Source organism: Anoplopoma fimbria, chromosome 5, assembly GCF_027596085.1.
Source record: "Anoplopoma fimbria isolate UVic2021 breed Golden Eagle Sablefish chromosome 5, Afim_UVic_2022, whole genome shotgun sequence".
Taxonomy (NCBI): Eukaryota; Metazoa; Chordata; class Actinopteri; order Perciformes; family Anoplopomatidae; genus Anoplopoma; species Anoplopoma fimbria.
The window spans coordinates 3,612,943-3,639,564 of NC_072453.1; the positions used below are offsets into that span (position 1 = coordinate 3,612,943).

At 39.4% G+C, this 26,622-nt stretch overlaps 2 protein-coding genes across 2 annotated transcripts; both read left to right on the forward strand.

Moving 5' to 3' along the window:
• Window positions 1-4: 4 nt before the first annotated feature.
• On the forward strand, window positions 5-9,881 carry vps35l (VPS35 endosomal protein sorting factor like). Its single transcript, XM_054598575.1, has 30 exons — window positions 5-246; window positions 657-756; window positions 987-1,157; window positions 1,395-1,514; window positions 1,597-1,621; window positions 2,022-2,101; window positions 2,369-2,497; window positions 2,658-2,742; window positions 2,827-2,883; window positions 3,010-3,106; window positions 3,284-3,331; window positions 3,563-3,656; window positions 3,934-4,134; window positions 4,300-4,346; window positions 4,947-5,058; window positions 5,247-5,363; window positions 5,457-5,510; window positions 5,596-5,676; window positions 5,788-5,850; window positions 5,969-6,054; window positions 6,176-6,256; window positions 6,475-6,538; window positions 7,203-7,301; window positions 7,396-7,473; window positions 7,578-7,692; window positions 7,914-8,053; window positions 8,226-8,391; window positions 8,607-8,725; window positions 8,852-9,001; window positions 9,163-9,881. Exons 1-30 carry the CDS (start codon window positions 230-232, stop codon window positions 9,259-9,261), a joined length of 2,895 nt encoding a protein of 964 aa, XP_054454550.1. The 5' UTR covers window positions 5-229; the 3' UTR covers window positions 9,262-9,881.
• Window positions 9,882-12,108: 2,227 nt separating this feature from the next.
• Window positions 12,109-19,044, forward strand: get4 (guided entry of tail-anchored proteins factor 4). Its single transcript, XM_054599320.1, has 9 exons — window positions 12,109-12,316; window positions 13,247-13,325; window positions 13,937-14,018; window positions 14,612-14,761; window positions 15,788-15,926; window positions 16,218-16,358; window positions 16,452-16,527; window positions 17,044-17,116; window positions 17,866-19,044. The coding sequence occupies exons 1-9, from the start codon at window positions 12,177-12,179 to the stop codon at window positions 17,955-17,957; spliced, it is 972 nt and encodes a 323-aa protein (XP_054455295.1). The 5' UTR covers window positions 12,109-12,176; the 3' UTR covers window positions 17,958-19,044.
• The last annotated feature ends 7,578 nt before the right edge of the window (window positions 19,045-26,622 follow it).

The following is a 26,622-nucleotide window of genomic DNA, read 5'->3' on the forward strand; positions in this document are numbered from 1 at the left end:
CCTGGGTAATGGAGTCGTTGTTTTGCTCAAACTGTTTATTAAAACGTCTATCAACCCACGCTGTCGTTGTTACAAGCGTTAAAATAACATATTGATATGTATTCAAATTATCATTCCTGATGATGACAACAATTATTATCAACACACCGCCCATTTTAAACTAATAACGGCGCATTCCCAAAAGTTGGCATAACCAGGAAGTACTGAGGTGTCATGTGATTGTAAAAAAATGGCTGCGGTGCAGTGGTAAGATGTTCTTTTCTATTTAATAAACTTTCTTAAATCGTTTTATTTAGACTGTGAGAATCATGTAGTGCAAGCGTGTGTGTCGCGAGCTGTATTATTATAATTATCGTGCCAAATGAAATGTGAAACTTGTTTTGCAGACTGTCAACAATCAAATGCAGAATTAGCAAGTGGTATTATGGCTGTGGTCTTGAATCAAGTGTCCTCTTTGCCTACAATTTGATTGCATTCTGGCAGAGCTTATGGGGATGTGTCAAAGTTGCCTCACTGGAAGAATATGAGCATCAGTTGTAACGACTGAAAGTAAATAAACAAAATGCTCTCTGTAGTAGTTTATATTGTGAGAGACCTCAGACTGTCAATGTAAGCGCACTTGGTGAATGGAAGCTGGATCTGTGTTGTTTACCAAGGCGATCCAACGGACGCAACTATGACGCAGAGCTGCAGAGAAGTCGTCCTGAGGCTGCTCTGGTCGAGTTTGGAGACTATCATCCCCTCAAACCCATCATGGTGAACATTTTCTTGCAACTACTGTTCAGCCTCATAAATAAATCATCATAAACACCACTGTCTCAACATCACAGCGTCTGCTTCAGTTCCACCATCACCATAGTTAAACACCATCTATTATGATATTTGACAGAAATTAAAACCAACAGTTGATGTTGTTAAAAGCAACATCAACTGTTTCTTGCATTTAGTTTAATGTCCCTTTAACATTCCTTCTCCTGTCCACCCAGGTGACTGATACAAAGACCCGCCGCGGGGCTCGTAAAGGCAGCACCTCCTCGTCTTCCTCCTCCTCCTCCTCGGTGCCCCCGGACCCCCTCAGCTCCATGCTGGATGGGACCGACCCCCTCTCCATGTTTGCAGCAGAGGCTCCTGCCCTGTCAACCAGTGCCTCTACTGGGGTTTGTAACACTGAGACAAATGCTATTCCAAAAATATTTCTGCTTTGATTTGTTTATTTATTTTTACGAAATTGCACGAAAAAATGGAAAACATCAGCTATCGGCAGCTTTGTTACACATTTATTGTTACTGACCTTCAGAAACTAACATTAGTCGAGCTCTATTTACCACACCCAGAATTTGAAATAAGATGATACCCATACCTGTTTTTTTAAAGGAGAGATGTTGTGCTTCCAGGACCTGGGGAGGAAGAAGAAGGAGAAGGAGGAAGAGGCGGTGGGACCAGACTTTGAGCCCTGGTCCTCGAAACGCGGGGAGATCCTGGCCCGGTTCACCACCACTGAGAAGCTCTCAATTGTGAGTCGTCCTCCACCATAACAGGAAGTTGTTTCTTGTTTCTATAAACAGAAACCTAATTCCAATTTCTTTGTCTTCATAGAATCTTTACATGGGTTCTGACCAAGGTAAGACCTGCATTTGTTTTCATCATAACGACTTTAATCATACTTCACCTAACAGCTAAAAACCACATACACTCAATGGACACACACAGTTAGCAACTAGCTGGTGATCATAACAGCCAAAGAGCCAGATATTGTTTCTCAGGAGTTGGTGGAGACCAAACCAGATCTGAAAGGAGAACAAATGTTTGATTTGAATTCTTTGGGTAGAAACAGAAAAACACAAGTAAATACACAACTGTATATCAACTTAATAAGGCTATAATATGTCACTGTTGTGTTGATAGCCCCCCTGTGGCGAAAATAATCAATTAATTCTGCTTTAAGTAATCTTTAAAAAAGCAGCAAATGTGTGTGTTTTCACTTTGGTCAAAAGCTGACACATCACTGTTGTCACCTTTAGGGAAAGCGCCAAGTCCAGGATCCTCCGCTGTTTCAGAGAAAGTTCGAACTCGCCTGGAGGAACTGGACGATCTGGAGGAGGTACGTTCTCGTCTACTTGGCACATTTCAAATTTCAAAATCATCTGTCATCAAATGCTCTATTTCTTGTGTTTGCATGGATACATATACTGTACAAACATTGGAGGCACTTTGACCGCCTCTGCTTGTGTTTAAACAAGCTGCAAAATGTATCAACACAATATATTTTCATTGAAATAAACATCATTCTAGCTAAGCAGAGAGAATCCATACTATATTTCAGACTGACATGGTGTGTGTGTGTGTGTGTGTGTGTGTGTGTGTGCAGGGGTCCCAGAGAGAGCTGCTGAACCTCTCCCAGCAGGATTACGCCAACCGCATCGAGGAGCTGAACCAGTCCCTGAAGGAGGCCTGGGCCTCGGACCAGAAGGTCAAAGCCCTGAAGATCGTCATCCAGGTAATCCAGCAGTCGAAACACACCAAAAACAATGGAGAGAAAAACATTTATATTCCTTCAGTCACATTAACCACCTCTCTAACCTCTGGACACAGACAAATAAAGTTATTATTTCTCTGTGTAAAAACTTAAACACTGATCTGTGATCATTTTTCCAAAGTGCTCGAAGCTTCTGTCGGACACCTCGGTGATCCAGTTCTACCCCAGCAAGTTTGTCCTCATTACTGATATCCTCGACACTTTCGGTGCGTATCCTTGCATCTCTAAGTTCATTAAAAAAAAACCAAAAACATTGCTAGCTTTCTGACTGTTGTCTCACTTGTCTGTAGGCCGTCTGGTGTACGACAGAATCTGGACCATGTGTTCAGACCCACGACCCCTATCAGGTACGCAGAAGACTCTCGAAAAGATTTAAATTTGAGCATTTAGACTCTTTTTTCATACTTCTGAAGTGATGGATATATTGTCTGTGTCTGTCGATTGTCGGTCCGCTTGGCCTCCTTCCTCCTCAGAATTGTTCACAGTGGACGATGTGAACGACACGGCCAAGGAGACCTGCCTCAACTGGTTCTTCAAGATCGCCTCCATCAGAGAGCTCCTGCCCAGATTGTATCCTTTTTCCACCATCAGCAGTGCGTCACAGCTTAAATCTGCTCATAAATCTGTTTGTCAAATAGTATCCTCTCATAACGCTACATCTAAAATGTGTCTCCGTGTCATCCCTGATCATCAAAGACACACCCCTTATCTCATGTAGAAATTTGACTCTTTGACCTCTGTGAACAGATACGTCGAGGCTGCCATTCTCAAGTGCAACCGCTTCCTGAACAAATGGTCAGTTTTTTTACCTTGTAGGCTTTATTAGTCAGTCTTTACATCCAAGTTTACTTTTAGGTCTACGCATAATGCATTTAGCTTCGGTGTTCTTTTAATATTCTGCCTTTACTTTCTCCACTTCCTCAGTTCGTCTGAATTAGCTTTTGGGGGGTTATTTGAAAGATTAGGGGATATATTTGTTACAACGGACCAACAAAATGGTCCCTTCTGTCTCTCCACTCTTCACAGCGGTATTCAGGAGACGCTCCCTCGGTTGACAGCCATGATCAGAGGGATTGGAGACCCCCTGGTGGCGGCGTATGCCAGAGCTTACCTCTGCAGGGTGAGACTTACTCACGTCTTACCATTTATCTCTCCTGTTTTTGAGCCATTTCTTATTTTGTTTTCATTGTATTTCCTTTTGCCCTATTAGTGGGGCGGAAGCGAGATGAAAACAGTGTCTTTACCCCCAGGATGAATGAAAAATAAATTGTTATGAATCTATCATTTCATTTTTCTTACACTTAAATGTAAACCAGCAAAAGAGTAATGTTATGATTGGTTGAGGGGGAAAATAACTTCGGTCTGGGTCCAGAGATAACAGTTCTCCCTCCCTCCAGGTGGGCATGGAAGTCGCCCCCCACCTGAAGGACAGCCTGAACCGCAACTTCTTCGACCTGCTGGGCAGCTTCCGGCAGATCAGCAGTGAGACCGTCCAGGACCAGCTGGTCCAGCAGAGGGTGGAGGTGCCCGAGTACCTGACGCTCTATTCACCCGCCATCAACTGGATCCTGCAGTGCATCGCCTACAGAGCTCCAGAGGCACGCAGTCACACACAGCTTTACTTGAACTTTGAATTCAGTTTCTTTATTTTAGAACGAAAGATACCAAATAATGGGATTTTCAGTTGAAAAGTCAGGCTCAGTCAAAAACCTTATATGGGCAGAGGCACAGATGTTTTTAATGCTGTTATGTTTCCATTTCAGCCTCTGCTAACGGAGATGATGGAGAGATGCAAGAAGCTGGGGAACAAGTGAGTGCTTTTAAAGACACTCTAATAATGAGGTGGATTTAATTTGTGAGATTTTTTTCCTGTTGATAAAAGGTAACTTGCTTCTGTACAAGAAGTACATGTCTTAATTTTCCTCAGGAGCAAAATATATATTTAGATTCTTTCTTAGAGTCTTTCTTCCTCATTTCAGATCAGTCAAATTGAATCATATCTTCATTGGTATTGAAGATGTATATTTGTCTTTCAGATCAGTTATATGGTACAATGATCAACGGGAAAGGACAGCAGCAAAAAAACTTATATAGTTGTTTCTTTCTTATTATTACAAATTGATTTAATGTCTTTGGAAGAAAAAAAATAAACATTTTGGTTGTAACCAGTGGAAATGGGCAACCGATGTTTAGCGTTCGCAAGACCACATTGCTTTGTTTTTCAGGATTAAAAAGTCAAAATGAGTGGGAACCAGTTCATAAAAATCCAGTTAATTAACAGAAGAAAACACAATGTACTCACCAAAGGTTTTCCACAGCTTTTCCTCAAGTGTTTCTATAGTTTCTGGTTTTGGTAAAATAAAATATCCCTTTCACCATGAAGATTCAACATTTTCCTGTTTCCCCATAGTGCTTTGCTGCTGAATTCAGTCATGAGGGCATTCAGGCCGGAGTTTGTTGCAGCCAGAGCCACCGACTTCATCGGTATGATCAAAGACTGCGACGAGGCCGGCTTCCCAAAGGTCAGAGGGCATGAACAGTTGTAATGCAGTGTTTTCCAGTAAATGTAAATATGTGAGGGAATTTCACAGCAAACCTTGGCGTTCATGAAAGTTAAGTTTACTGTACCAATGAGCTGTGGGTTTAAGCATTGTCTAAATCTACTTGAATTATGAATTGAAGCTTAATTGTTGTATCGTCCTCTCTCCAGCATCTGTTGTTTGGATCTCTGGGTCGCAGTCTGGCCTGCGCCGACCCTCCAGAATCCGAAAGGCTGACGATCCTTAACGAAGCCTGGAAGGTCGTCACCAAAGTCCGCAGTCCTAAGGTACTGTAGGAATGATGCTGCTCTCACACAGGTGTGTATTCCCATGAACACATTTAGGTTATGACTGTGTATGTGTTTGTTTGTTGTGTTTAGGATTACATCAACTGTGCTGAGATCTGGGTGGAGTTCACCTGCCGACACTTCTCCGTGAGTAAAGCACCGGAGGGAGGAGGGGTTGTTGTTACACTTTTTGTTACTTAAAGTTCACCTTTCTTTTGTCTCTTGCTCTCAGAAGCGTGAGGTCAACACCGTTCTGGCTGACATCATCAAACACATGACCCCTGACCGGGCGTTTGAGGATGCGTACACTCAGGTTGGCAGCTCATTGGCCAACAGGATTATTTACCCTTTTGAAACTGAACCATTCTGCCCCCTCCTGCCGTCCGCTCTGTGGTGACTCTGTCTTGTTTTGTTCTGCATCCAGCTGCAGTCAGTGATCAGGAAGATCCTCACCTACTTCCACGACTTCTCCGTCCTCTTCTCCATGGTGAGCGACGACCACTTCAAGATACGTACGATAGAATGTTTTCATTCTGGAGGCCTGAAATAAACGGCCTTTATCTTGCCATAGTTCCACAATTTCCCCCAATTTTTCCGTTCCACAGGAGCGTTTCCTGCCATTTCTAGACATGTTCCAGAAGGACAGTGTGAGGGTGGAGGTTTGCAGATCCATCATGGAGATCTTCATCAGGTAAGAGCCACCTCAGATAGTTAGATAAATGAGATTTATCTGCTTTGTGACAAAACAAGTCACAATTTTGTGGTCAGATTTTAAGAATGTTGGACTTCTAATTGGTCTCGATCTGCTGCAGACACCAGGTGGAGCCCACCAGAGACCCGGTCATCCTAAACGCCATGTTGCACATCTGCAAGACCATGCACGACTCTGTGAAGTACGGTATTTAAGGGGCTCGGAGGAATTATTTTGTCATTATTTCAATAATAATTTAGATTTTCGTTATTGTCAGTGACTTTAAACACCTTGTTTTCTTCTTAGTTTCAGTACTCTTAATGTGGATTTTGAATATGGACAGATATTTCAAATGTGATGTCTGTTGATCTGCCTGGAGACAGCCTTCACTCGGTCAGCTGTTTGCTCTCTGTATTGCAGCGCTCTCACTCTGGAGGATGAGAAAAGATCTTTGGCTCTGCTGATCATCGGCTTCATCCGCATGGTGAGACACCTCAGATCTTTGTCTGTGGTTTAGAAATAATGCCTGCATTGTATTGTGTGATGGTCAACAAAACCAACTACTCATTAGTAAGTCTTGCTTTTTTTTTTATGACTTTCATACTCAGCAGCAAGCCCATTTTTTCTTACTGAATATGGAAATTATTTTAAAAAGGCTCACAAATAGCTCCTTTTTTTCTAAGGTTAAATGATTTTCTAAAAAAAAAAGCTGGGCATGGAAGTGTTTAGCAAACGTTACTCAATCAAGAAGAAAAAGTGTATTCGTTGGGGACTACTTTCACTTGTGAATTAATACACATTTGGAGCTCTTGCAAATATTTCTTGCAGCAGTACAGTGTTCGTGGGATTGACTCATATAAACTAGAAACCCCATGTTCGTGGAAATGAACAATGGAGCTCTATGAACACATTGGTAGTAGCCAAGTTGTTACAGTGCCACACTTTGATGAACTTTAAATAAAAAATAAATTTAAAAGAAGCTGTAAACTAAACCAAAAGATATTTATTTTGAGCTCTAAATGTTTGGAAAATGTTGTGATTTTCAATTCATGACTTTTCCTATCTTTAAGTAAAACTGTAAGAACTATTTTCTCTCTTGTTTACACTTACAGTACATATTCTACCTGTGTGTCCATCATTGTGTTCAGGTTTCTTTTGGTCGAGACTTCGAGCAGCAGTTGAGTTTCTGTGTGGAGGCCAGAGCCACCTTTTGTAACCTGGAGTCAGTGCTGGTGCAGCTCATTCACGTCAGTATAAAATCTGTGTTTGCGTGTTTAATTTGTGTGTGATATTCTTGCACACACACGCAGCATCCTCAGTGTTCACCCCTGTCGTTTCCAGACGGTGAACCAGCTGGCCATGGAGACCAGTAGCGTGATGAGAGGGAGCCACTCCCGTAAAACGGCGGCCTTCGTCAGGGCGAGTGGACACGCACAGCATCTGATCACTGCAGGCCACCGTACGTTCCCATGGGATGAGATTTCAGCTGGTGACTGAGTAACACTCGTTTCCCTCTCTTCCAGGCGTGCGCTGCCTACAGTTTCATCACCATCCCGTCTCTCAGCAGCATCTTCAGCCGTCTCAGCCTTTATCTGCTGTCTGGTCAGGTTGCGTTGGCCAATCAGTGTCTCTCCCAGGGTGAGCAGCGGCTTCCTTTCAAATTTTACACATTCAATTTCAAGTCAATTTTAGGTATTCGTTAATTTATTTTCTGCAATTTTTTGTTGTCATCTCCAATCCCGACCTTTCTTCCCTTGCTTCCTTCGTTCCTTTCTCTCTCCTTTTTATTGGCCTCATTGTTTCCTTCCTTCCCTCCTCCCTCTCTTTTTCCTCTCTCCATTCTTCTTCCTCACCTCCAGCGGATGCTTTCCTAAAGGCAGCAGTCAGTCTTCTTCCGGAGGTTCCTCGCTCCATCAGCGTGGAGGGGAAACTTCGCTCTTCTGAGAGCTTCCTGCTGGACTTCATCAACAACTTTCTGTCTACGCTGCTGGTTGTCCCGGTAACACAATCCCTTCCTAAGCCTTTTAAAAGAAATATGAGGAAAAATTATTTAACAGCTCAGTTAGGAGTTCTGATGTGGGTGTGAGTCAAAGGAGATGAAGTTACCAAAGAAACAGGCGAATCTCCTTAACACGCCCATGGCATGTGTGTGTGTGTGTGTGCGTTTACAGGACCATCCAGAGCATGGTGTGCTCTACCTAGTCCGCGGTTTGCTCAACATGGTCCAGGATTACACCTGGGAGGACAACAGCGACGCTAAGGTGCGGGTCTACATCAGCGCTCTGCCTCTGCTGGCTGCCATGAGCCAAGAAACCTACCTCTACTCCATCCCTAAAGGTATATGTGCACACAGCGCTGTAAGAATATCTCTTGATACAAGGAAATCCAAATTATTGCCTGTGTTTGTTTTACTTTTTTCTAAAAGACAAATCCATCAACACTGTTACAGTTCCGCTTTATGACAAGAGGCTCCATATTTTATCTTTTTGCAAGTTGTAGTGGTTTATAGAGGGATTTAATGTGAGCATTTTTCCAGTCTTTCCTGGTCCCAGTGGACTCCAATGAGACACTTTATGGAGGAGACCCCAAGTTTCTGTCGGAGATCAACAAGCTGTGTGAGACTCTGATCGGACAGATCCTGGACCATCTGAAAGCCCTCGGTCGGGACGAGGTGAGGCAGAAGCGGCTCACTATCACCAGCAAGACAGTTTTTCTCTCATGCTGCACTTCAATTTTTCTTTAGTAGCTGAATTCTATGTAATAACGAAAACACCACCTTCATCTTGCCCTCTTGCAGCAGAGCATACGGCGTCAAAGTGCTCTGGCCTTTTCGCTGTTCGGTGTCCTGCTGGCTCATGGTGACCTGAGGAACAACAAGCTGAGTCAGCTGACCGTGAACCTGTGGAACCTTAGCCATAAACACGGATGCTGTGAGACTCGAGTCTCAGTGAGTTCCCACCCACACCTCTAACACGTTTAAAATATTTCTTAAGCAGCTGCATCCATATCTGTTTAATATTTTTTCTGCACTTGGTTCAGATCATAGTCTCGTTCATTTCAGTGAACATGCTTTGTGTGATTACAGCCTGTCTCCTCTCTCTGCTCCAGGTTCGAACCCTTGAGTACATCAAACACCAGGCTCAGCAGGCTGACATGACCCACCTGTCAGATACAGTCCAGAGGCTGGCCCTTCAGTCCCGCACCTGAACGTCAGCCTCAACAACCTCTGTATAATGTTTGTGGGCCATGTTTGTGTAAATAAAAGATAACCAGAAGCTAAAAGAAGAAGAAAACATGAATGTATTTTGCGTGAGGACACTTTGTGAATAGAATTTTTTGCATTTTAGCACTAAATATTAACAGTTGGTTTGGACCAATATAGAAAAAAACAATAACTATAATTGTAGACTGAAGTTACAGAAAGTTGTTCTTGTGCCACAATTCCTTGTTTATACCATTTTCAAGCCTTATAATAGGAACTACTTGCACTCTGTTATAGGATAACAAAAACAGGGTTCGCACACATCCAGGAAAACTTAAAAAACAGTTAGCCAATATTCCAGTCATTGAACAAACATGGAATTTAAGAGAAAAGGTAAAATGTCCATGAAAATCTAGTGTTGTTGAGCTGAGAATGAACCTTGACACATCTTTTGCTCCAGCCATTTCAAAACAACCAGATCTAAAATGGTGAACTGTGAATATTCTTATTGATTTACATTCCCTTGGTGCTGTCTATTGTTTTTTTCCTGCAAAATACGACTATCAGTGGATTGTATTGGCTGTCCTAAAATGAACTAGAAATGATCAGAGCAAATAAAGTAAAACTTAATTTAACGTTTTTTTGTGTGTTGTCTTTGCAAAGATTTAATTATATTTTCTATCAGAGCAAACAATGACTTAGAATCACTTATAACCACATAATAATGCATTATAAAATGGATTATAATGCATCATACAAATATAACAATGTATTACAACTATGGCAATTATAATACACTATGGTGCTTGCAAAAAATGTCAGTGAGTATAGCATTATGATACTTGACCTTATAAGCTATTATAAATGCCTCATAATGTGTTGTGAAATATTGTAACTTTAATTTTTCTGCTGTAAGCAGATTATAACGCATTAAACTCAAGTTTTAAAATGCATTATAGACATGGGCATCATAGAAAGTGTTACCAGAAGTAGTATGTGTTATTAGTACTTTTAATATTGAATCCTGAGCCCGATCCCACCCCCAGAGGTTGATTGTCAGGCGAGTATCATCCTTAAATAAATACACCATGAACCATATAAAAGAAAAAGAAGAAAGAAAAAAAAGAAGCCCTTCAAAAGATACTTGTAATAATTTCAAAGTTGGCTCTGAAAACTGGAAAGTGAAAAGTTAGGCATCAAGCTGTTAAAACGACCACAGATGGACCTAGGGGAAGACCAACGGACCAGTGACTGACCAAAGTTCAGTTGTTTTACGGCTTCGACATGGAAAAGGGAAGAATATGAACCAATTAAAAGATAATTACATTTAAATGTTGTTTCCCAAAAGTGACAAAAACAATCGTATAAATCCTTTTAAAGTAATTTTATTTACAAGACCACTCACACATGTTCTAAATCTTTTTCTTCAACCTTAGTCATGATGAATATATATAGTTAGGGTAGTCTGCTGGACTCCTTGTGAGATTTACCAGATGAATCCCCAACAGATTGGATTTAACTATTTATTGTTCTGAGAATGAAACCTCTTCCTGCCATGTTAATGGCTGTAAACCGCAGTAGTTAAACTGACTAGTATGTGTAAAGCTTGAGCTGCATTAAAACTAGATGCAAAACATGCAAATACCACTTGGTCCACACAGATACCAGGTGAATAAAAATGTCTCCCCTATCTCTGATGTCCTATCTTTACCTTTTATGTCGGTTACAATACAATACCTGACTCTCTTTATTCATTTCTCTCTTGCCTTCTCTCAACAACTGTGGAAACATGGACAACACATGCCTCTATAGCCTCACGGGTTGGATTGTAACTTTTTAGCTCTGTGTGTTTTCAATAACAAATGCACTCATCATTTGTCTATCTTGTAAATGTACGTACTGGTCATTTGACAAATCCATTCTGAATCATAATGTGTATAATGTGTGTCAATTGTAGCAGAACTTCCCTGTTATATTCAAACTACAGCTTATAAATCAACTAGCTGCCCATTGGCTTAAAAATAATACAACAGGGGTTTAATTAATATTACTACTAAGCATAAAAAGCCAGCAGGCTGTGTCCTTGTACTAAAAATGGAAACAATATTTTATTTGACAGTTAAATGTTTGAATAGGTAAAAGCAGTGATATATAAGAAAAAAATAAGCAGCAAATAGTTCAATATCTCGTTTTCATGTTAATTTTCTATAACTTTGAGGGTAAGAAAGTACAAGTAAGGGTTCAAGTTTATATTTATTGTAGAAAAGATTTGCAGCGCCTAGAATGAGTCCATATCTGTTGGTGTAAAGCCCCCAAAATGAGGTTGTCTTTGACCTTTATAATGTTTCCACCATCTGTGATCCTCTTCAAATACTCTAAGGGAACACTTAAGGTCTTCATTTTTTTAATAATGTAGCATCATCCATGGTGCTTGACATTGCCAGTAGGAGCAGCAGTTTGCTCTGTAAAAATCACCTTTACTTGTAATTTCTTTGCATTCTTGGTTTTTATCACTCTGTTGTGGTTGCCTCATAAATTATTATTATTATTTGTTTTAATGCTGAATAAGGAACACGTTTCTAAATCACTTTTTTTTATGAGAAGAAACTATTTGTGTTTCGCCTAATTTAATCAATTTTCACCTATATTGAATAATAGGGAATGAATGTTGCTTGGCTCGAAGGGGAGACTACTCAGACAAACACAATTTAAATATAAATATATATTTTTCCCCTAACCCGTTATAATTACATTCAGGGTGCATGGCATGGGTGTTGCCGTCACAAGGTTTCATGAAGTGTGTAACTAGTTCCCATTCCTCCCAAACAAAACTACGGCAAGCGGGGAGGGTCTGTTTTGTTTATAGCTTTCCGGTTTCCCACTGAAAGCACTTTGGGTCGAGCGCTGCTGCGGAGCAACAATGTCGGAGCAGGAGTCTCTGAGGTGCTCCAGTGCCAGAAACCGTGGAGGCGTACAGAGGGTTGAAGGGAAACTGCGAGCCAGTGTAGAAAAGGGGGATTATTATGAAGCACACCAGATGTACAGGACTTTATTTTTTAGGTAAGACTCGTGTTTCATGTTAATAGGTGCAGTTGTAGCTGTCATTTGGCTTTGGGGCCTGTCTCTTCCAGATCCTTCTACTGTCAAACATGCTTACACGCATGTCCGTTTGTGATTGGCTGAATTCACCGCGGACCCGCCCACTCATCTTGGAACGTTGGTTTGTGTGGACAGTTGTGCTGTCAATCTCAAATCACATAATGGGACCGCTAACTACTGCTAGTTAGCTAGCTAGCTACGTGTGTAGCAGCACAAGTAACGACAGCCGTAGCCGAGTTAACAGGGCTGCACCTGTGTTTATGCTTTATCGGAAAAGATACCAAACATGTACCGTTGAATTAACAGAATATAGCAATTAACAGCGTTGTTAACCTAAACGTGGGTTGAAGCTGCCTAGTTTTGTTAGCATTTAGCCAGTTAGCCACATACTGCAACGCCGCAGTCTCAACTATGATGTCCAGCGTTAGACATGTTTTGCCTCCTGCATAGTATATTTATGCATCTGTTTCTATCCGCCTGGATCGTAGTTTAATAAAGAATATGATTTGTTTCCAGTAAAAGCAAATCCTCCGTATCAGAGAGCGAGTTTGTGACTCTTCTAGTTTATCGTCATTGTCTTTCTCATGATTAACAGTCATAATTGTAATATATAATCTCATGAAATCCTCTCATACAGGCCAGATGGGAAGTCTAACATGCGGTATCTGAACTGTGGTGCTCAAGAAAGTTGTTATATTCAAAGCAACATTTACATTGATACCTTGTTTGTATCTCCAAGAAAACAACCCAGCGTGCCTGTATCTGTATCTTATCTTTCAGCCCAATGCGGGGAGGGTCTCCAGTGATGCAAAAAAAACCCAACTTGTGTCTATCTTGATAAACAGACGTAATCTCATGTGTAATGCTGCTGACACTCCTGTCCTTCATCAGGTACATGTCACAGGCAAAACATGCTGAGGCCAGGGAGCTGATGTTCAATGGGGCTCTACTCTTCTTCAGCTATAACCAGGTACATGCTTCACTAGATTTCTGCTCCATTAGCCGGCATGCTCTGTCCCATGGCAGGTTTGTTTTTCAAGTGTTAAATGTAAAGCGATCTTATTGTTTATGTAAACACCCCAGATAGGGGAATGATAATGTCATGTTTTGTAGCAGTATTGTAGGGTGACTGTATTTATTGTCTACTTTAGTATAATTGTTATACCAGAATAGTGTCTCTTAGCTTGTTGTTCACATGTGAAACAGCACACATAAGAATGCAGCTTTTGTATAGAGTCCATCTTTGTGTGCAACAGTGTGCAGAATGCTGATTTTGACATCAGATTATTACTGGTCACACTATATATACACTTTGTTTTTAGAGTAGTAGCACTAATGCTGCATACGCAGTCCTGCCCTAAATTTAAGCATTCAGACAAAAAACTATTTTGTCAGTTAGAGGCCAGTTTGCTAGTTGGGTGATGAATTCATGATAGATAGATAGATAGATAGATAGATAGATAGATAGATAGATAGATAGATTAATCTTATTCTCCCATCCCCCAATTGCTTTTGCAAAATATCCAATTCCTTTTGAAAATATAGAATTAAAGATAGACTTAATTGTGTTTTCATCTCTAGCAAAACAGTGCAGCAGACCTGTCCATGCTGGTACTGGAGGTGTTGGAGAAATCTGAGACAAAAGTTGAAGATGAAATATTAGGTGAGTGCCAGCCTTGAGCCTTGGAAAGAGACTCATTCCCCTGTTAGACTAATTGTGCTCAACTTTAATTTTTAGAGATTGGACAGTTTCTGGTTATTTTGTGCTTTATATCTGCTGTCCTCTTATTGTGTAAAAGAGAAAGTCATGGTTATGTCAGGTGTGTTGAGAAATGTTCCCTGATATTGCTACCGCGCTATTGTTAAACATACATACAGTACCTTTCACAGCAAGATTTACACAATTCAAGCACAAATACACTTGGTTTTTTTTTCTATGGAAGTGAATAATGCTTAACAAGACCAATATAATGTTTGCTAAAAGGGCCGATGTTGAAATGTATAAAGGTATTCTGTAAATTAAACATGATGCATTATTTACTGTTGTATGTCCTGATCAATAAGTACCAGTATTTTAATACAATGAGGCATTTTTGGCCCTATTGACTATCCACTATTGATTGGCCTTGCAATTTTACTGCCCTCCAGCATTAGGTTGTCATAACATTCAGAGAGTACCAACTTTCACAAGGAGGGGCATAGGACATTCTCTGATGCTGCTGGGGTTGTGTGTGTTTGCATTTGTGATTGTTGCAGAAAGCCTTGCTAAGCTGTTCAGCCGGATGGACCAGAACTCTCCAGAGAGAGTTGCATTTGTGTCCAGAGCCTTGAAATGGTCCACAGGAGGGCCTGGCAAGTTGGGTCACCCCAAACTACATCAGCTGCTAGCTGTCACCTTGTGGAAAGGTAATAAATGAATTGTTTAGTTCATTAAATGTAGATGATAATAACACATTCAGTTATGCGTTCGTTGTGTAGTATTAGGTTTTTGATTTTGGTATCCGGAGCAGCTCTTGATTACAATCATGCATAAAAAAACACTAAACCATTTCGAAAATGCTTCTTATTCAATAACAAATAGAAATTACGAACAACAATACTGAAGAATAACATAATTCTTATGATTGAATGCCTTTTAATTAAACCGAAAGACACGTGTTGCAGCGCAATGCTGTCCATCTCAGCCTTGAACCCAGAAATGTCTTGCTGAGTCCTTACCGGTTCACGTCATGTAGGAGAGCCCAGCTCGAACGCTCGTCAACGCTGCGTCTGTTGAAGCGTTATCCATGGGGGGGCTCAGGCCGAAACGGCCAAGTGGAATCCTTAGCAGGCTGCATTACACAGAATTGTAGCCGGGGACTGCCAAAGTGGCGGGGCGTAATGCCTGGAGCCGTTTAGGGGGAGAGGGCCCACAAACGTGACCTTGAGGTGGGTCTACGCTCTCTCACACACACACACACACACACACACACACACACACACACACACACACACACACACACACACACACACACACAGGGATCAGGAGAGGAGACGCTCAGCGCAAACAGAGGCGATAGTGCATCGTCATGACGAGGTGTAAAAACAGCGCTTGTGGACTCATCATGAAACAATGTTGTTCAAAAAAAGTGTGTGTGTGTATGTGTCTCTGTGTATGTGACAGAGGAATTGTGCTGTTTTAATGAAGCAAGTCGGTGCTGCATACCGAGAGGTTGAAGTGCTCCTCCGGTCACTGCATTCCAATAGGAGTGACGAGGCACATCCCAGCCTTTGTACTTTAACTGATTTCTATTCATAAACTGTATTCGTTGTGTGTCGTGGATGTTTGTGCCCATAATATTGTTCCAAATTTGCAAGCTGCCGTGTTCCTTCGTGAGAGTTAATATCTTAAAAGTTAAAGGATTGAATGTAAGAAAAAATTGTGTTTTCCAGAGCAAAACTACAGTGAGTCTCGTTACCACTTCCTGCATTCGTCTGACGGCGAGGGCTGTGCACAGATGCTGGTGGAGTATTCAGCGTCACGAGGCTTCCGAAGCGAGGTCGACATGTTTGTGGCGCAGGCCGTCCTTCAGTAAGTCAAACACCAATATTAGTGTATTATTCAGAATCTGTATATTCAGTGGAGAGAGTGGTGGTATTGGTGCATCATCCTCCAGTATGTTTGTCATATCCACTGTCTGTCTGTCAGTAGTTATTTTAAAGTGTTTGGTCTCTCTGTGTTTCTGGTCTGCCGTTTCTCTCTCTTCCTTCATCCTCTCTGCCCCACTTTCTGTCACTATTCTTTCCCATCTTCTCCTTTCGTCTTTATCCTCTTTCCCTTTTCTATTTCTATCCTGTTTTTCTCTGATCCTCCACCCGACAGGTTCCTCTGCTTAAAGAACAAAAACGGCGCTTCTGTAGTGTTCAGCACGTACACAGAGAAACACCCGTCCATAGAGAAGGGCCCGCCCTTCGTCCAGCCTCTACTAAACTTTATATGGTTTCTGCTGCTGGCAGTGGATGGGTAAGTCTGATTTATTGTGTTGACACTGAAACCGTTTGAGTGTAATAATGTACAGTATTGAAAAACTTCTTCTTCTCTTTTTTTCTCCTCTAGGGGTAAATTAACAGTTTTCACAGTGTTATGTGAGCAATATCAACCTTCCCTGAAGAGGGACCCCATGTATAATGAGGTGAGTGTTTAAAAATGCTGCTTGATGGTCGGGCATTTCCTCCCATGAATCACAATTTAAACTAACTGCAGTTGCAATTCACCATGTGTACCATATGTGTAATAATTGAATAACAAGGTCTTATATGTATTATGATGGAATATTTCAGTAGTAGTTTAGAGTTTCGTATTCACCTTTTTGTGTGTTTTACTTTTTAGGACTTCTTTAACTGATATAGATAGGCAGGTTATGTTTTGCCCAAATTTTTCTTTGGTTTTGGGGTTTAGCACAGCTAAATAGCTGTGCATTAAAGTAAGTGGGGTTGTTTTTGTTTGTTGATGATACCAGTCGAGATTTTTCTGCAATTGTGTATTTGAGTTGCTATGACATACCAGTTTATGTTCCTCCCTTAACCCCTAGGCTAGATGGGGACTTTAAAACCTGTAAACATGTCTTCGGCTGTAGTTTTGTAACCTGTCTCATTCGCAACTCTGTCCTCCTCTAACTCTTCCTTTGGACAACTCCTTGGCTCCTCAGTATCTCGACAGAATAGGACAGGTTTTCTTTGGGGTTCCACCCAAACAGTCCCCATCATACGGTGGACTGCTAGGTGAGTGCACCAAGATTTTGTAAATTACAGCAGATTAAGCAGAAATTTCCACAGATTATTTCCACATATATTACTGATCACCTGTTGGATTAATTAAATTCTGTTCCCTGTGTGATCTCATCACTGTTGAAACAAACTTTTAAACCCTCAGGTTTTACAGATCAGGTGTGCTGCATTCAATGTGTTATTAAATACACAAACAGTATATTGAAGTATGATGGTTTATTATAGACATTAAATAATTTGCTTGACATTTTGGGAAACTTGCTCATTCGCTTTCTTGCTAAACCTTTGATAGAATATTAACACCACCCTCCTCTCTGTACAGAAAATCTGCCTTCCTGTAATGTTGTTATCAGGTACACAACGAGCCAAGATGTGAGATTGTAGTGTAGGTATAGTGAGCAATAGAGGTGCCAGCCGGCAGATTTTTTTAACATAGAACAGAGCCAGGCTAGCTGGACTGGGGAAACCTGGGAGTTTCCAGTCTTTATGCTAAACTAACTGGCTGCTGGCTCCATCTATGTATTTTTTGCTACAGATATGAGAGTGCTATCAATCTTCTCATCTCACTCTCTGCAAAAAAAAAATCAATGTGTGTATTTCTCAAAATGTGTAACTATTCCTTTTCAAGTGCTACATAAAGTATTAAAACACCTTTTTGAGAAAGATCTCTGCAACAAAGTAATGTTGTACAGTATAAATCATTGTATGCACAGAATGATGATCACTGTGTTGCATCACTGCAGGAAACCTGCTGAACAGCCTGATGGGTTCAGGCGAGGAGGATGACACAGCTGAAGAAGCTCAGGAGGACAGCAGCCCCATAGAGCTGGACTGAGCCTACCCCGAGACAAAGAGAACAAACAAACACAACAACAACAAAAAAAGAGGAAGCCCACGCCGCCTCCCTCCTTCACCTCCACAACAAGTGTTGGGCGATGGCGCCGGTCCATGTTTTCAGAGGCGTGCTGTTTCCAAAAAAAGCCTTTCCCAGTCTATAAATCAGAGCAAGTATCAGGCTGCCAAAACATCCCCCTCAGCATTGCCGGGACTGAATGCGCCAAACTGCAAACTCTTCCCGCGTTGAATTATTGTAAAATTATTATATTATTTTATTTGAATCATTACTTTTGTTAGTTTGGGACTCTTGCTCTCTGTTTAGGGTGTTTGCTTCTTAAACAAGAGATAACAAACGGCCCTCTCCCTGTGATAAACTTGCTCCGAAGAGACGGGGAAGGTTGGAGTCTCCCAGTGGAGAGGATCGCATCACCAGTAAAACCTCTTCATAATGATGATGACGACATCATTATAGGAGGGTTTAGTCAACTCGCTACAAATATTTAACTGTTTTGTTTGCCAGACAGCCACACGGCGCTCGACCAGAGCCATGGTGTTACTGCATTTTTCAGCAACTTTCTTGTTAAAAGTCTCTTCTTTCAGTAGTAAATTAAATTGTACTTGTAGTCGATGCCGTCTTTCAGTTACTTCTCATTTTGTCCTTTAGCAATATGGACAAAAAGACAACAAAGCTCTGTGTTAGTCATTATCAGAGGTCATCTTGCACCTTGAATCTCAACCAAACAAACCCACTTTGCTCAATGTCTCCCCCACACATCATTGTGGTGGCTGTCATTTCTATTTAAGTGAATTACTGCAAACATAGAGCTGTCTGTATACAGACATATAATAGCTCCATTGTAGAGGTCCCACTTTTTACTGTGCACCTGCTGAACTGCTGCTGTTTGCATCCCCAAGACGAATTGTGTGAACAAATCCAATTCTGGCTTTTTATTATGTTGTTTTTTTACAGCTGCCAAGTCAAACTTTCTGGAAATGAGGTGTTTAAAGCACTTACTGGTTGTTTGCTCTGGCTGCCTGTCTGCATTTTGATGTGAAAAAATAAAAAGTCAAAGCTGGGGATACCATTCAAGTCTGTAAAGTCATCTTTGAAAGAGGTTAAACGAGACCCTCTGGTGTAGTGGATTTCGCTTGTCATGTTCCAAAATGCTAATATCTAAACCAGCTGTTTACCTGACCGTTACTGATTTAGTTTCATTCCGTTTTCCCTTTTTTGTTTGTTAAACAAGTGGATCAGTCGCCCCAACATCAGTTCAGCCAGTGCACAATCAGAAGTGTGATATTCTTTTTCTTTTTTTTTTTTTTTTTTCTTTTTTTATAAAAACAATAGTTACTGTTTATCAGTGTTAACTTTATCGTCTCAGAACACACTCACTCTGCTCGTTTCTCTTGACAGCTTTCTTTTCTCGCATATTTCAGTCTTCTGCATCTTTTTGTCCTCTTAGTGACATTGGATCAGTCCAGGGCTTGTCAGATTTAGGATTAAAAAAAACAAAAACAAAAAAATAAACTAACTGCTCTAGATCATCTTAAAGGAGGGGTCACATCCCCCCCTGTGAAGTCAAGTTTGAATTTAATACTAGGAAAGTCCAGAGGTCTTCCAATGTAGAGTAATGCTTATTTACTTCTGTGTAACTATCTGTGTGGGACTGTTGAACACCAAAGTGGCCAATACTAAATAAGAAATGAGGAAACAAAAAATGATTTGAATCTGTAGAGCAAAGCATTTAAATAAACAAAAGCATTACTTGGTATAACTGAACTGGTGTTTAAGGAATATTATTTTAGGGTTCCTGTATTAATGAGAAAAAAGGATGAAACAATGCCATGAATATTATTCTTTTTTGATAATGGTTTTGGTACATGACAGATTAGTTGGGTCCTTTTGAACATTTTACTCATTTATTTACAAAATGATTTGTTTCATAAACTTTAATATTGGCCATTTTGACTTGCCATACAGGACCGGCTGGCTCAATATCATAGTGCTACACTACAGAGAGACGGAAGGAATAGTGTTGAGTTGTCAATGTACTCTGCTGTGATTAAATCTATCTAATATTGAAGATGCAAAGAGAAAGAGTCCAGTGATGTGGCAGTCAAAGAGTTAACAGCAGCAGTCATCAAACACTGAAGAAGAAGAAGAAAAAAAAAAAAAAAAAAAACGGCAAAGAAATATTTAAAGACTCAGCTTTACCAGTATTGTGTTCAGTCCTGAAAAGCCACAATTCTACCGACCGGCTCTTTCCGCAGGCGTCTCTGTTACATCACAGGGGTCTACCGTCTAGAGGCACATCTGAACAAAAATTACTTTTTGGTTGCAATTCAATTGTCACAACTTCCTTTTGCTAATCTGAAAGTCAGTTTTGTTAGAATTCTCCTATATCATCTTTATCATCTGGCAGTAAAAAAAAAAAAAAAAAAAAAGATGTGTGACCAAAGGCCTGTCTGTCGTTACAGCTGTCTGATTTTGTTTTTGATAATATTTTTTTCCTTTTTACTAAAGAGGAGTGTTTGCCTTTTCAATGATTCACTAATTAAGTAAATAAACTACAGCTGAGAAGAGTTTGAGAATGTCTTGAAACAAAAATTGTCCTGTTTTTTTTTTTATTGCTTCATAGTGTGCATTAAAAGTTGGTGCATGGGTTACTAGGATATAGCATATTTTAATGTAAGATTTAAGAAAATAACCCTAACCCTATACAAAAAACAATCAATATTAAGTTCATAATATACTTAATAGCAACATATTAAACACAAGTAAAAAAAATTGATTCAATTCAATTCAGTTTATTTTGTATAGCCCAGAATCACAAATTTGCCTCAGAGGGCTTTACAATCTGTACACATGCGACATCCTCTGTCCTTCCCTCACATCGGCACAGGAAAAACTCCCCTAAAAAACCCCTTTAACAGGGAGAAAAAAGGAAGAAACCTCTGGGAGAACGACAGAGGAGGGATCCTTCTCCAGGATGGACAGAATGCAATAGATGTCATGTGTACAGAATGAACAGCATAACAGAGATACAACACATTCAATGTATATGACATAAATGATTCATGATATAATAAGACTACTTATAATAACAGCAGCAATTATCATAGTAGAATTATAATTATGAAAATAGGGATAGTAATGTGACTAATAATCGAAGTAGAGTGGGTGTCAGTCGGCTCACAGCAGGAGGCACGACTACGGTCCAGGTACCACAACGATTCATGGAAACCTGCAGAGCAAGAAAGCAAAAAGGGCTTCAGGGTGGAAGTAAAGCTAAAATGCTTAATGGTACAGGTAATAGTAATAGTAATGTGACTAATAATGATAGTGGTAGTAGTAGTGGGTGTCAGCAGGGCCTCAGCAGGTGGCACGATGACACGTCCAAATATAACCCAGATTCCTGGGAACCTGCGAGGCGAGAAAGCACAAGAACTCCGGGGAAGAAGCAAAATCAGTAATGTGCATAAATAGGAGATTAATACATAAAGGAGTGAGAGAAGAGGAGAGAGGAGCTCAGTGTATCCTAGGTAGTCCCCCGGCTGTCTAGGCATATAGCAGCATATCTAGGGGCTGGACCAAGGCGAACCTGAACCAGCCCTAACTATAAGCGCTATCAAAAAGGAAGGTCTTAAGCCTGCTCTTGAAAGTGGTGAGTGTGTCTGCCCCCCGGACTGAAACTGGAACCTGGTTCCACAGAAGAGGAGCCTGATAACTGAAGGCTCTGGCTCCCATCCTACTTTTATATACTCTAGGAACCACAAGTAACCCTGCATTGATTGAGCGCAGCTCTCTAGTTGGGTAATATGGAACTATAAGTTCCTTAAGATAAGACGGTGCCTGGCCAGTTAGAGCTTTGTAGGTAAGTAAAAGAATTTTAAATTCTATTCTTGATTTAACAGGGAGCCAGTGCAGAGAAGCTAATACTGGAGTAATATGATCTCTTTTCTTAGTTTTTGTTAGAACACGTGCTGCAGCATTCTGGATCAACTGTAAAGATCTAAGAGACCTATTAGAGCAGCCTGATAATAAGGAGTTACAGTAATCTAGTCTAGAGGTAACAAATGCATGAACTAGTTTTTCTGCATCACTTTGAGACAGGATTTTCCTGATTTTCGCAATGTTACGTGAATGAAAAAAGGCTGTCCTTGAGATCTGTTTTATATAAGAGTTAAAAGACAGATCCTGATCAAAGATAACTCCAAGGTTCTTAACGGTAGTGCTGGATGCTAGAGCAATGCCATCTAGAGAAACTATATCGTTAGATAATTGATTTCGAAGGTGATCTGGGCCTAGTAGGATAACTTCTGTTTTTTCAGAGTTTAACATTAAGAAGTTACAGGTCATCCAGGTTTTTATGTCCGTAAGACATGCTTGAAGTTTAGAGAACTGGTTAGTTTCGTCTGGCTTGATTGATAGATTCATACCCATGATCTATATTTTAATACATTCATAGATTCATGTTTATTTCTTCAAATGTATGAAAAGGACAGCACGTCATAACACTATAATTAAACCAAACAGGTGTGGCTAAAATTCCTTTTTTTATTAGTTGTTTAATGTGCAGGGTTACGCTGCAGGTAATAAGCGAAAATTACACAAACAATGATTTGATGATAATGATAAACGGTGCAAAACTTTGGCGCCTGCATGCACACAAATCAAGTAGACACAAACGCAGATAGAAATCAGCCTCCGAACAAGTTCAAACTTGGCAGATCTGCCAGAGGAATGAACATGCTCATCAATTGTCTGAGTATCTGGATCTCTTTTAGTGAAATACATGTGTGCACAGTGTGATTCCAGAGGATTACAAAGTGAGCTTTACAGCAGTTTAACAGAGCAATGTGCCAAAGATACTAGTTTCTACTATAACAAAACAACAAAATTTCACTATCCTTAGAGCAGCAAGTTTTTTAGGGTCTTAAGTGTTGGCAATATCAAATGTGCCATAACTAAACCTGATCTGACTTATCTAAACGACACAGCTGCTCCGTGAACATTCGAGCTACAAACTGTAAATGGAAAAAACACCTAATTCATCCCAAAGAAAGTATTTATCTCAAAGTTGCTCAGAATACCTAGGCCTTTTGAGATTAAATATATAACCAGCAACAGAAAAACACACTAAAATGTAGCTTTCTACATTTGACACACCTTATTTTTGCACAAGCTTGTTGATCCAAGTACTGGAAGTTCTGTTTCAAAACGATTACCTTGATAAGTTTACGTTATTGTCATGAAGTTGACGTGTAGCATTTAGCCCGATTATTTTACTAGAGAAGACTCATCAGTTTGTTGTTCTAGTTGAACCACACTAAGACTACAATACACTTTGCACTCTGATGTTACACAGTGGACTTTCTTCCCTCTTTGGCCGACTAATAGACACCTGCTAGCAGAGATCACACAAACCCAACAACAGCAAAGTTTAGTTTGGGCCGGTCATCGTCTTCACAGAATTATGTTAAATTAAAAAGTGTTTTAGCAGAGTGGCATTTTAACTGCCCAAAGTGTTGACCATTGGCGGCTAGAAATGAAAAGTTTTTTTTCAAATTCACATTTCAAATTACATTTGTCAATTATAACACCAGATTAGCTGTGGGAGGAAACCGGAGCGCCCGGAGTAAACCCACGCAGACATGGAAGACCAGTGGTGTTAACCCCTGAGCCACCATGCTGCCCGATGAGAAGGTAAACCAACCTCAAAACATCTGGGAACATGTCGAATTGATTTGCATTTATGAATTTGTAGTCACTAAAATATAGTTCAGAGGTTTTTTTTTCATAGTTTGACCACCTCCCTTTGCATAAAGGGAGATGGACAAAATATTTATGGAGCAACCTTGGTTATAATGCAATCGTGTGAACTTTCTATTCTTATTTAAAATAAGTTATATTTTAGTGACTACAAATTAATAATATTATATTATTTTCTATTCTATTCTGTTCTATTCTATTCTATACAATTAAATTAATTATATTATATTACATTACATTAAATTACATTACATTATTTTACATCACATTACATTATATTATATTATATTATATTTTATTATATTTACATCATTTTACATTACATTACATTACATTATATTATATTAAATTATATTACATTACTTTATATTATATTATATTACATTATATTACATTACATTACATTACATTAAATTATTTTACATTACATTATATTATATTATATTACATTACATTACATTAAATTATTTTATATTACATTACATTATATTATATTATATTATATTACATTACAATACATTACATTACTTAAATTATTTTACATTATATTATATTACATTACATTACATTACATTAAATTATTTTACATTACATTATATTATATTACATTACATTAATTACATTATTTTATATTATATTACATTATATTACATTATTTTACATTACATTACATTATTTTACATTACATGATATTATATTACATTACATTACATTAAATTATTTTACATTACATTACATTACATTATATTACATTACATTACATTACATTACATTACATTAATTACATTACATTATATTACATTATTTTACATTACATTATTATTATATTACATTACATTATATTACATTACATTACATTATATTACATTACATTACATTACATTACATTACATTATATTACATTACATTACATTACATTAAATTATTTTACATTACATTACATTATATTATATTACATTATATTACATTACATTACATTAAATTACATTATATTACATTACATTACATTATATTATATTATATTACATTACATTACATTACATTACATTACATTATTTTACATTACATTACATTATATTATTATATTATATTATATTATATTATATTACATTATATTATATTACATTATATTACATTACATTTAGCCTAATTCTCATGTTTTAAGGTTGACTTACCTTCAACTTACCATGAACCCTGAAGCTATAGAGGCAGGTGTGGTCCATGTTACCCCAGTTGCTGTTGATCTGTAGCTTCACAAGTCTGAAGACTCCTTTGTCTGGATTCTGGTCAGAGACAAGAGAGATAAATGAATAAAGAGATTCCAGCATATGACAGAGACACAAACGAAACGATAAGACATCAGCGATAAAAAAACATTTTGTTTTAATTTCAGATTCTCCTTTCATCTGTGTTGATCACATGGTCTTTTAGATTGTGATGTTTTAGATTGTGACGGAATTAAAAGTTAATGAATGCTATAATGTCTAACTTATATCATACTCACGGGCAGTTCGAAGGTCTGAAATGCTGTACCGTCCTGATCGTAAACCACAGTCACCAGGTAGGTGCCTTCCTCATCCTTGGTCCTCATTCCCTGGAGGAGACAGAAAACAGACAGAGATGAGCTGAGCCTTTTTGTTGTGCACTGTGCAAACAACACTAACAAATTTGCAGGACATGTTGAGGATGACGACAGAGAGTGTGTGACTTACGTAGATTGAACATTCCCTCGGTGCACTTGCGATGAGCCCATTGGGGGACTGGCTCTTTGTGATGTGGCCGAGTGTCACTTGAGTGATGGAGACCTGGTGGGACAGGGAGATGAATAAATGCCCTTTGTTACCTGCAAAGGGCCAGCATTGTCCTGGAAGCAACGACGACTGTCCCTGAGGGGAGAGAAATTCATTTATCAGTCTCCACAGTTAATAAACAACAACTGTTACCTCCATGTTATTTCATGCTTAATAACAGAAGATTCAAAAGTGTAATTATAAGACACCGTAAAAACAATGTAGCTGTGTAATTCCTACCTGGATCACTCCTTGCTGTCTTTTACATGAATACCCCCAGGCGAATATTCTATCCCATATTATTCCAGCCCCTTTGGTCCAATATGTGTCCGATGATAAATGGTGTAAAACTCTGGCTCCTGCATGCACACAAGTCAAAGACACACAAACAGGGTTAGAAATCAACCTCCAAACAAGTTCCCAACTAAAGCACCCGTACAAATAGTGATGTGACGATGTTGAAGATGATGACGATGACTCACCTTGCGATTCTAAGGCGAAGTTTGGCATTATGTCTGCCAGGGGATTGAACATGTACATCCACTGTTTGAGTACATGCACCTCCTGCTGGACCTCTTTTTGTTGAATACATGTGTGTGTGTACTGTGTGAATCCTGAGGGGCACAAAGCACAAAGTTTAGAAACTTTGTCAGTTTAAAAAAATAAAGAAATGATTGTGGCAGAAAGTCTTAAGTAACTCACCAACAGCAAGAAGGAGCAGGAGGAAGAGATATCTGATTATCTGTGTCCTGTCAGTAGTTTTGATATGTTGTGTCCTGTCAGTCATGTTACTACTTTGTGTGTCAGTCGTGTTAATACTTTGTGTGTCAGTCGGGTTAATACTTTGTGTGTCAGTCGGGTTAATACTTTGTGTGTCAGTCGTGTTAATACTTTGTGTGTCAGTCGTGTTAATACTTTGTGTGTCGGTCGTGTTAATACTTTGTGTGTCAGTCGTGTTAATACTTTGTGTGTCAGTCGGGTTAATACTTTGTGTGTCAGTAGTGGTGATACATCTTGTCATGTCAGTAGTGATGATTTGTCTAGTCCTGTCAGTAGTGGTGGTCATTTGTGATCTTTGGGTGTTTGCAGTGGACTCAGGT

What these genes read in the sequence shown, in the direction of transcription:
- vps35l (XM_054598575.1), top strand. An exon ending in TCGCCTACAGAGCTCCAGAG is followed by an intron (nt 4,135 to 4,299) that starts GCACGCAGTCAC and finishes TTTCCATTTCAG; the next exon opens with CCTCTGCTAACGGAGATGAT. An exon ending in TGCAAGAAGCTGGGGAACAA is followed by an intron (nt 4,347 to 4,946) that starts GTGAGTGCTTTT and finishes GTTTCCCCATAG; the next exon opens with TGCTTTGCTGCTGAATTCAG.
- get4 (XM_054599320.1), top strand. Translation starts at nt 12,177, where the DNA reads ATGTCGGAGCAGGAGTCTCTGAGGTGCTCCAGTGCCAGAAACCGTGGA. An exon ending in TCTTCTTCAGCTATAACCAG is followed by an intron (nt 13,326 to 13,936) that starts GTACATGCTTCA and finishes TTTCATCTCTAG; the next exon opens with CAAAACAGTGCAGCAGACCT. An exon ending in GTGGCGCAGGCCGTCCTTCA is followed by an intron (nt 15,927 to 16,217) that starts GTAAGTCAAACA and finishes TCCACCCGACAG; the next exon opens with GTTCCTCTGCTTAAAGAACA.